At 36.6% G+C, this 12161-nt stretch overlaps 1 protein-coding gene across 1 annotated transcript; it reads right to left on the bottom strand.

Annotated features, from left to right (window-relative positions):
- Positions 1 to 3907: 3907 nt before the first annotated feature.
- On the bottom strand, positions 3908 to 4516 carry LOC141703695 (uncharacterized). The gene has a single exon (XM_074507135.1). The coding sequence runs from the start codon at positions 4514 to 4516 to the stop codon at positions 3908 to 3910; it is 609 nt and encodes a 202-aa protein (XP_074363236.1).
- Positions 4517 to 12161: the final 7645 nt, after the last annotated feature.

Genomic DNA, 12161 nt, shown 5'->3' with positions numbered 1-12161 from the left:
TCATTTTAGGCCACATTTTGGCTCTAATCAACCATGTAAGTCACTCTTCACCAAATTCGAGTCACTTTGCACCCTATAAGAGTCACTTGCCACCATATATTGGTACAATTGACCTTTTAACATCATTAACATGCAATTTAACCTCCTTTAACCACCTCTTGGTACCACATTTATACGAGTCAATTTTCGGCCACATTTTGGCTCTAATCAACCATGTAAATCACTCTTCACCATATTAGAGTCACTTTGCACCCTATAAGAGTCACTTGCCACCATATATTGGTACAATTGACCTTTTAACATCATATACATGCAATTTTACTTCCTTTAACCACCTCTTGGTACCACATTTATATGAGTCAATTTTGGACCACATTTTGGCTCTAATCAACCTTGTAAGTCACTCTTCACCATATTAGAGTCACTTTGCACCCTATAAGAGTCACTTGCCACCATATATTGGTACAATTGAACTTTTAACATTATCAACATGCAATTTAACATCCTTTACCACCTCTTGGTACCACATTTATACGAGTCAATTTTGGACCACATTTTGGCTCTAATCAACCATGTAAATCACTATTAACCATATTAGAGTCACTTTGCACCCTATAAGAGTCACTTGCCACCATATATATGTACAATTGACCTTTTAACATCATCAACATGCAATTTAACATCCTTTAACCACCTCTTGGTACCACATTTATACGAGTCAATTTTAGGCCACATTTTGGCTCTAATCAACCATGTAAGTCACTCTTCACCATATTAGAGTCACTTTGCACCCTATAAGAGTCACTTGCCACCATATATTGGTACAATTGAACTTTTAACATCATCAACATGCAATTTAACATCCTTTACCCACCTCTTGGTACCACATTTATACGAGTCAAGTTTTGGCCACATTTTGGCTCTAATCAACCATGTAAGTCACTCTTCACCATATTAGAGTCACTTTGCACCCTATAAGAGTCACTTGCTACCATATATTGGTACAATTGACCTTTTAATGTCATATACATGCAATTTTACTTCCTTTAACCACCTCTTGGTACCACATTTATACGAGTCAATTTTAGGCCACATTTTGGCTCTAATCAACCATGTAAGTCACTCTTCACCATATTAGAGTCACTTTGCACCCTATAAGAGTCACTTGCCACCATATATTGGTACAATTGACCTTTTAACATCATATACATGCAATTTTACTTCCTTTAACCACCTCTTGGTACCACATTTATACGAGTCAATTTTAGGATACATTTTGGCTCTAATCAACCATGTAAGTCACTCTTCACCATATTAGAGTCACTTTGCACCCTATAAGAGTTACTTGCCACCATATATTGGTACAATTGACCTTTTAACATCATCAACATGCAATTTAACATACTTTAACCACCTCTTGGTACCACATTTATACGAGTCAATTTTAGGCCACATTTTGGCTCTAATCAACCATGTAAGTCACTCTTCACCATATTAGAGTCACTTTGCACCCTATAAGAGTCACTTGCCACCATATATTGGTACAATTGAACTTGTAACATTATCAACATGCAATTTAACATCCTTTACCCACCTCTTGGTACCACATTTATACTAGTCAATTTTGGACCACATTTTGGCTCTAATCAACCATATAAATCACTATTCACCATATTAGAGTCACTTTGCACCCTATAAGAGTCACTTGCCACCATATATAGGTACAATTGACCTTTTAACATCATCAAAATGCAATTTAACATCCTTTAACCACCTCTTGGTACCACATTTATACGAGTCAATTTTAGTCCACATTTTGGCTCTAATCAACCATGTAAGTCACTCTTCACCATATTAGAGTCACTTTGCACCTTATAACAGTCGCTTGCCACCATATATTGGTACAATTGACCTTTTAACATCATCAACATGCAATTTAACATACTTTAACCACCTCTTGGTACCACATTTATACGAGTCAATTTTAGGCCACATTTTGGCTCTAATCAACCATGTAAGTCACTCTTCACCAAATTCGAGTCACTTTGCACCCTATAAGAGTCACTTGCCACCATATATTGGTACAATTGACCTTTTAACATCATTAACATGCAATTTAACCTCCTTTAACCACCTCTTGGTACCATATTTATACGAGTCAATTTTCGGCCACATTTTGGCTCTAATCAACCATGTAAATCACTCTTCACCATATTAGAGTCACTTTGCACCCTATAAGAGTCACTTGCCACCATATATTGGTACAATTGACCTTTTAACATCATATACATGCAATTTTACTTCCTTTAACCCCACCTCTTGGTACCACATTTATATGAGTCAATTTTGGACCACATTTTGGCACTAATCAACCTTGTAAGTCACTCTTCACCATATTAGAGTCACTTTGCACCCTATAAGAGTCACTTGCCACCATATATTGGTACAATTGAACTTTTAACATTATCAACATGCAATTTAACATCCTTTACCCACCTCTTGGTACCACATTTATACGAGTCAATTTTGGACCACATTTTGGCTCTAATCAACCATGTAAATCACTATTCACCATATTAGAGTCACTTTGCACCCTATAAGAGTCACTTGCCACCATATATAGGTACAATTGACCTTTTAACATCATCAACATGCAATTTAACATCCTTTAACCACCTCTTGGTACCACATTTATACGAGTCAATTTTAGGCCACATTTTGGCTCTAATCAACCATGTAAGTCACTCTTCACCATATTAGAGTCACTTTGCACCCTATAAGAGTCACTTCCCACCATATATTGGTACAATTGAACTTTTAACATCATCAACATGCAATTTAACATCCTTTACCCACCTCTTGGTACCACATTTATACGAGTTAATTTTGGACCACATTTTGGCTCTAATCAACCATGTAAATCACTATTCACCATATTAGAGTCACTTTCTACACTATAAGAGTCACTTGCCACCATATATAGGTACAATTAACCTTTTAACATCATAAAAATGCAATTTAACATCCTTTAACCACCTCTTGGCACCACATTTATACGAGTCAAGTTTAGGCCAACTTTCGGCTCTAATCAACCATGTAAGTCACTCTTCACCGTATTAGATTCACTTTGCACCCTATAAGTGTCACTTGCCAGCATATATTGGTACAATTGACCTTTTAATATCATCAACATGTAATTTAACATCCTTTAACCACCTCTTGGTACCACATTTATACGAGTCAATTTTAGTCCACATTTTGGCTCTAATCAACCATGTAAGTCACTCTTCACCATATTAGAGTCACTTTGCACCTTATAACAGTCGCTTGCCACCATATATTGGTACAATTGACCTTTTAACATCATCAACATGCAATTTAACATACTTTAACCACCTCTTGGTACCACATTTATACGAGTCAATTTTAGGCCACATTTTGGCTCTAATCAACCATGTAAGTCACTCTTCACCAAATTCGAGTAACTTTGCACCCTATAAGAGTCACTTGCCACCATATATTGGTACAATTGACCTTTTAACATCATATACATGCAATTTTACTTCCTTTAACCACCTCTTGGTACCACATTTATACGAGTCAATTTTAGGCCACATTTTGGCTCTAATCAACCATGTAAGTCACTCTTCACCATATTAGAGTCACTTTGCACCCTATAAGAGTCACTTTTTTTTTTTGCTAAGTAATAATTGTATAAACCCAACAAAGAAAAATACAAAATACTAGGGTATACCCTAGAGCATCAAAGATCAGGAACATACTCCCAACAATGCCAAGTCATTGATACAGAACAGAGAAAACTAGCTTTACTTCTATTTAAAGATGATTTCTTTAAATAAACAGAAGCCCAAAACTAAAATCTAAGAGTTCTACTCTATCCTTTCCTCTAGTACAATAGGGTAATGAGATTTACATTATTTTCCACTGCCCTGTGAAAACGCTTGCAAGAAAATAATTTTTCTCTCACTTCTCTTTTGATAATGAAAAGCAGCACCCTGGAGCTTCGATTGTTGCCATTGCTGTGCATTCTTCTATTCCGCTCTTGCCATATATAGTATATTGTAGTCCCAATATAAAGATAGGCAATTTGTCTTTTAATGTTGCTCTCTGTGTTTGCTAGGAAATTTCCTTGCCTAAAATCCCTCCAGTCCCTCGTAAGAGTAACAGGACAGGCCTGAAGAATCTGAGTTGCATACCCGCATTCCATGAACAAGTGACTAGCATTTTCATTGTGACCATTGCATAGCATACATCTGCCATCATTATACATTCCAAAACGACTCATACGCTCTTTTGTCAACAATCTATCTTGAATTGCCAGCCAAAAAAAGAATGAATTTTTTGGAATCGAAAAAATACTCCAAACAGCTGATATCCAAGGTGGTGGTTGCCCAATTCTGCGAATAGAGTTCCAGATTTTTGAGATGTTAACCTCTTTTCCTTGTTGACTTTCCCATAGAATTTCATCTCGAGCAAATAATCTGACTCCCAACATTTCATTCCTAACCTCAATGGCAGAAACATGATTCGAGGGATGAATATGCCAAAGTCCGTCTCAAATAAATGATTGAATGCTGGCCATAGATGTCGATTCCATGATAGATATAATGCTATTACCGTATTTAGAGAACAAGGGTGTACCATTAATCCATGGATCATGCCATAATTTAAATTTTGACTCGGCACCGATTTTGAATTGGATTCTTTGAGTCACCTCAGTTCGCACATTAATCAACTTTTTGACGCACCAGGGACAGGAACTAGGAGCAGGCGCTGTCCAAATTGACTTGTTGCGGAAGAGGCAGGAGTGCAACCAAATACTCCAAAGGGATGATTGGTTAGGCTGGATTACTCTCCAGAATTGATAAATAATGGCTGCTTTATTCCACTCCAGAGGGTCTCGAATGCCTAGACCTCCTTCTTCCTTTGGTAAACAACATGTCTCCCAAGCAACTTTATAATGACATTTAGCAGAGGATGCTCCACCCCATAAGAATTTAGCTAGAGTAGATTTTAGATTTTTAAGCACACTCTTGGGAAGAAAAAGGTACATGGTCCAATAGCTATGGATACCAAATAATATGGCTTTAATCAGCTGTAGTCTTCCAGAAAATTTCAGAAAGGCATTAGTCCAGAGATCAATCTTCGAGCACATGCGGAGAATAAGAGGAGTGCATTCTGCCTTGGAGAGTTTTTTAGAGATTAGAGGTAAACCCAGATATTTGATAGGGAGATGACCAATCTGGAATCCAGAATAACTAATAATAGCATTCTCAACTTCCTGAGGAGTGTTACAGAAGAAACAATTGCTTTTGGAAGCATTAGGATGAAGTCCTGATGTTAAGGAGAATTCAGAGATTGTGTCCAACATTGCCACCATATATTGGTACAATTGACCTTTTAACATCATCAACATGCAATTTAACATACTTTAACCACCACTTGGTACCACATTTATACGAGTCAATTTTAGGCCACATTTTGGGTCTAATCAACCATGTAAGTCACTCTTCACCATATTAGAGTCACTTTGCACCCTATAAGAGTCACTTGCCACCATATATTGGTACAATTGAACTTTTAACATTATCAACATGCAATTTAACATTCTTTACCCACCTCTTGGTACCACATTTATACGAGTCAATTTTGAAGCACATTTTGGCTCTAATCAACCATGTAAATCACTATTCACCATATTAGATTCACTTTGCACCCTATAAGAGTCACCTGCCACCATATATAGGTACAATTAACCTTTTAACATCATGAAAATGCAATTTAACATCCTTTAACCAACTCTTGGTACCACATTTATACGAGTCAATTTTAGGCCACATTTTGGCTCTAATCAACCATGTAAGTCACTCTTCACCATATTAGAGTCACTTTGCACCCTATAAGAGTCACTTCCCACCATATATTGGTACAATTGAACTTTTAACATCATCAACATGCAATTTAACATCCTTTACCCACCTCTTGGTACCACATTTATACGAGTCAATTTTGGACCACATTTTGGCTCTAATCAACCATGTAAATCACTATTCACCATATTAGAGTCACTTTGTACCCTATAAGAGTCACTTGCCACCATATATAGGTACAATTGACCTTTTAACATCATCAAAATGCAATTTAACATCCTTTAACCACCTCTTGGTACCACATTTATACGAGTCAATTTTAGGCCAACTTTCGGCTCTAATCAACCATGTAAGTCACTCTTCACCGTATTAGATTCACTTTGCAACCTATAAGAGTCACTTCCCACCATATATTGGTACAATTGAACTTTTAACATCATCAACATGCAATTTAACATCCTTTACCCACCTCTTGGTACCACATTTATACGAGTCAATTTTGGACCACATTTTGGCTCTAATCAACCATGTAAATCACTATTCACCATATTAGAGTCACTTTGCACCCTATAAGAGTCACTTGCCACCATATATAGGTACAATTGACCTTTTAACATCATCAAAATGCAATTTAACATCCTTTAACCACCTCTTGGTACCACATTTATACGAGTCAATTTTAGGCCACATTTTGGCTCTAATCAACCATGTAAGTCACTCTTCACCATATTATAGTCACTTTGTACCCTATAAGAGTCACTTGCCACCATATATTGGTACGATTGAACTTTTAACATTATCAACATGCAATTTAACATCTTTACCCACCTCTTGGTACCACATTTATACGAGTCAATTTTGGGCCACATTTTGGCTCTAATCAACCATGTAAGTCACTCTTCACCATATTAGAGTTACTTTGCACCCTATAAGAGTCACTTGCCACCATATATTGGTACAATTGACCTTTTAACATCATATACATGCAATTTTACTTCCTTTAACCACCTCTTGGTACCACATTTATACGAGTCAATTTTAGGCCACATTTTGGCTCTAATCAACCATGTAAGTCACTCTTCACCATATTAGAGTCACTTTGCACCCTATAAGAGTCACTTGCCACCATATATTGGTACAATTGACCTTTTAACATCATCAACATGCAATTTAACATACTTTAACCACCTCTTGGTACCACATTTATACGAGTCAATTTTAGGCCACATTTTGGCTCTAATCAACCATGTAAGTCACTCTTCACCATATTAGAGTCACTTTGCCCCTATAAGAGTCACTTGCCACCATATATTGGTACAATTGAACTTTTAACATTATCAACATGCAATTTAACATCCTTTACCCACCTCTTGGTACCACATTTATACGAGTCAATTTTGGACCACATTTTGGCTCTAATCAACCATGTAAATCACTATTCACCATATTAGATTCACTTTGCACCCTATAAGAGTCACCTGCCACCATATATAGATACAATTGACCTTTTAACATCATGAAAATGCAATTTAACATCCTTTAACCAACTCTTGGTACCACATTTATACGAGTCAATTTTAGGCCACATTTTGGCTATAATCAACCATGTAAGTCACTCTTCACCATATTAGAGTCACTTTGCACCCTATAAGAGTCACTTCCCACCATATATTGGTACAATTGAACTTTTAACATCATCGACATGCAATTTAACATCCTTTACCCACCTCTTGGTACCACATTTATACGAGTTAATTTTGGACCACATTTTGGCTCTAATCAACCATGTAAATCACTATTCACCATATTAGAGTCACTTCGTACCCTAGAAGAGTCACTTGCCACCATATATAGGTACAATTAACCTTTTAACATCATCAAAATACAATTTAACATCCTTTAACCACCTCTTGGTACCACATTTATACGAGTCAATTTTAGGCCAACTTTCGGCTCTAATCAACCATGTAAGTCACTCTTCACCGTATTAGATTCACTTTGCACCCTATAAGAGTCACCTGCCACCATATATAGGTACAATTAACCTTTTAACATCATGAAAATGCAATTTAACATCCTTTAACCAACTCTTGGTACCACATTTATACGAGTCAATTTTAGGCCACATTTTGGCTCTAATCAACCATGTAAGTCACTCTTCACCATATTAGAGTCACTTTGCACCCTATAAGAGTCACTTCCCACCATATATTGGTACAATTGAACTTTTAACATCATCAACATGCAATTTAACATCCTTTACCCACCTCTTGGTACCACATTTATACGAGTCAATTTTGGACCACATTTTGGCTCTAATCAACCATGTAAATCACTATTCACCATATTAGAGTCACTTTGTACCCTATAAGAGTCACTTGCCACCATATATAGGTACAATTGACCTTTTAACATCATCAAAATGCAATTTAACATCCTTTAACCACCTCTTGGTACCACATTTATACGAGTCAATTTTAGGCCAACTTTCGGCTCTAATCAACCATGTAAGTCACTCTTCACCGTATTAGATTCACTTTGCAACCTATAAGAGTCACTTCCACCATATATTGGTACAATTGAACTTTTAACATCATCAACATGCAATTTAACATCCTTTACCCACCTCTTGGTACCACATTTATACGAGTCAATTTTGGACCACATTTTGGCTCTAATCAACCATGTAAATCACTATTCACCATATTAGAGTCACTTTGCACCCTATAAGAGTCACTTGCCACCATATATAGGTACAATTGACCTTTTAACATCATCAAAATGCAATTTAACATCCTTTAACCACCTCTTGGTACCACATTTATACGAGTCAATTTTAGGCCACATTTTGGCTCTAATCAACCATGTAAGTCACTCTTCACCATATTATAGTCACTTTGTACCCTATAAGAGTCACTTGCCACCATATATTGGTACAATTGAACTTTTAACATTATCAACATGCAATTTAACATCTTTACCCACCTCTTGGTACCACATTTATACGAGTCAATTTTGGGCCACATTTTGGCTCTAATCAACCATGTAAGTCACTCTTCACCATATTAGAGTCACTTTGCACCCTATAAGAGTCACTTGCCACCATATATTGGTACAATTGACCTTTTAACATCATATACATGCAATTTTACTTCCTTTAACCACCTCTTGGTACCACATTTATACGAGTCAATTTTAGGCCACATTTTGGCTCTAATCAACCATGTAAGTCACTCTTCACCATATTAGAGTCACTTTGCACCCTATAAGAGTCACTTGCCACCATATATTGGTACAATTGACCTTTTAACATCATCAACATGCAATTTAACATACTTTAACCACCTCTTGGTACCACATTTATACGAGTCAATTTTAGGCCACATTTTGGCTCTAATCAACCATGTAAGTCACTCTTCACCATATTAGAGTCACTTTGCCCCTATAAGAGTCACTTGCCACCATATATTGGTACAATTGAACTTTTAACATTATCAACATGCAATTTAACATCCTTTACCCACCTCTTGGTACCACATTTATACGAGTCAATTTTGGACCACATTTTGGCTCTAATCAACCATGTAAATCACTATTCACCATATTAGATTCACTTTGCACCCTATAAGAGTCACCTGCCACCATATATAGATACAATTGACCTTTTAACATCATGAAAATGCAATTTAACATCCTTTAACCAACTCTTGGTACCACATTTATACGAGTCAATTTTAGGCCACATTTTGGCTCTAATCAACCATGTAAGTCACTCTTCACCATATTAGAGTCACTTTGCACCCTATAAGAGTCACTTCCCACCATATATTGGTACAATTGAACTTTTAACATCATCGACATGCAATTTAACATCCTTTACCCACCTCTTGGTACCACATTTATACGAGTCAATTTTGGACCACATTTTGGCTCTAATCAACCATGTAAATCACTATTCACCATATTAGAGTCACTTTGTACCCTATAAGAGTCACTTGCCACCATATATAGGTACAATTAACCTTTTAACATCATCAAAATGCAATTTAACATCCTTTAACCACCTCTTGGTACCACATTTATACGAGTCAATTTTAGGCCAACTTTCGGCTCTAATCAACCATGTAAGTCACTCTTCACCGTATTAGATTCACTTTGCACCCTATAAGTGTCACTTGCCAGCATATATTGGTACAATTGACCTTTTAACATCATCAACATGCAATTTAACATCCTTTAACCACCTCTTGGTACCACATTTATACGAGTCAATTTTAGGCCACATTTTGGCTCTAATCAACCATGTAAGTCACTCTTCACCATATTAGAGTCACTTTGCACCCTATAAGAGTCACTTGCCACCATATATTGGTACAATTGACCTTTTGACATCATCAACATGCAATTTAACATACTTTAACCACCTCTTGGTACCACATTTATACGAGTCAATTTTAGGCCAAATTTTGTCTCTAATCAACCATGTAAGTCACTCTTCACCAAATTAGAGTCACTATGCACCCTATAAGAGTAACTTGCCACCATATATTGGTACAATTGACCTTTTAACATCATCAACATGCAATTTAACCTCCTTTAACCACCTCTTGGTACCACATTTATACGAGTACAATTTTGGGCCACATTTTGGCTCTAATCAACCATGTAAATCACTCTTCACCATATTAGAGTCACTTTGCACCCTATAAGAGTCACTTGCCACCATATATTGGTACAATTGACCTTTTAACATCATATACATGCAATTTACTTCCTTTAACCACCTCTTGGTACCACATTTATACGAGTCAATTTTAGGCCACATTTTGGCTCTAATCAACCATGTAAGTCACTCTTCACCATATTAGAGTCACTTTGAACCCTATAAGAGTCACTTGCCACCATATATTGGTACAATTGAACTTTTAACATTATCAACATGCAATTTAACATCCTTTACCCACCTCTTGGTACCACATTTATACGAGTCAATTTTGGACCACATTTTGGCTCTAATCAACCATGTAAATCACTCTTCACCATATTAGAGTCACTTTGCACCCTATAAGAGTCACTTGCCACCATATATTGGTACAATTGAACTTTTAACATCATCAACATGCAATTTAACATCCTTTACCCACCTCTTGGTACCACATTTATACGAGTCAATTTTGGGCCACATTTTGGCTCTAATCAACCATGTAAGTCACTCTTCACCATATTAGAGTCACTTTGCACCCTATAAGAGTCACTTGCCACCATATATTGGTACAATTGAACTTTTAACATTATCAACATGCAATTTAACATCCTTTACCCACCTCTTGGTACCATATTTATACGAGTCAATTTTTGGCCACATTTTGGCTCTAATCAACCATGTAAGTCACTCTTCACCATATTAGAGTCACTTTGCACCCTATAAGAGTCACTTGCCACCATATATTGGTACAATTGACCTTTTAACATCATCAACATGCAATTTAACATACTTTAACCACCTCTTGGTACCACATTTATACGAGTCAATTTTAGGCCACATTTTGGCTCTAATCAACCATGTAAGTCACTCTTCACCATATTAGAGTCACTTTGCACCCTATAAGAGTCACTTGCCACCATATATTGGTACAATTGAACTTTTAACATTATCAACATGCAATTTAACATCCTTTACCCACCTCTTGGTACCACATTTATACGAGTCAATTTTGGACCACATTTTGGCTCTAATCAACCATGTAAGTCACTCTTCACCATATTAGAGTCACTTTGCACCCTATAAGAGTCACTTGCCACCATATATTGGTACAATTGACCTTTTAACATCATATACATGCAATTTTACTTCCTTTAACCACCTCTTGGTACCACATTTATACGAGTCAATTTTAGGCCACATTTTGGCTCTAATCAACCATGTAAGTCACTCTTCACCATATTAGAGTCACTTTGCACCCTATAAGAGTCACTTGCCACCATATATTGGTACAATTGACCTTTTAACATCATCAACATGCAATTTAACATACTTTAACCACCTCTTGGTACCACATTTATACGAGTCAATTTTAGGCCACATTTTGGCTCTAATCAACCATGTAAGTCACTCTTCACCATATTAGAGTCACTTTGCACCCTATAAGAGTCACTTGCCACCATATATTGGTACAATTGAACTTTTAACATTATCAACATGCAATTTAACATCCTTTACCCACCTCTTGGTACCACATTTATACGAGTCAATTTTGGACCACATTTTGG

Source organism: Apium graveolens, unplaced genomic scaffold (assembly GCF_009905375.1).
Source record: "Apium graveolens cultivar Ventura unplaced genomic scaffold, ASM990537v1 ctg6995, whole genome shotgun sequence".
NCBI lineage: Eukaryota > Viridiplantae > Streptophyta > Magnoliopsida > Apiales > Apiaceae > Apium > Apium graveolens.
The sequence above is the reverse complement of the archived record's forward strand: the minus strand, read 5'-3'. Positions and strand labels throughout refer to the sequence as shown.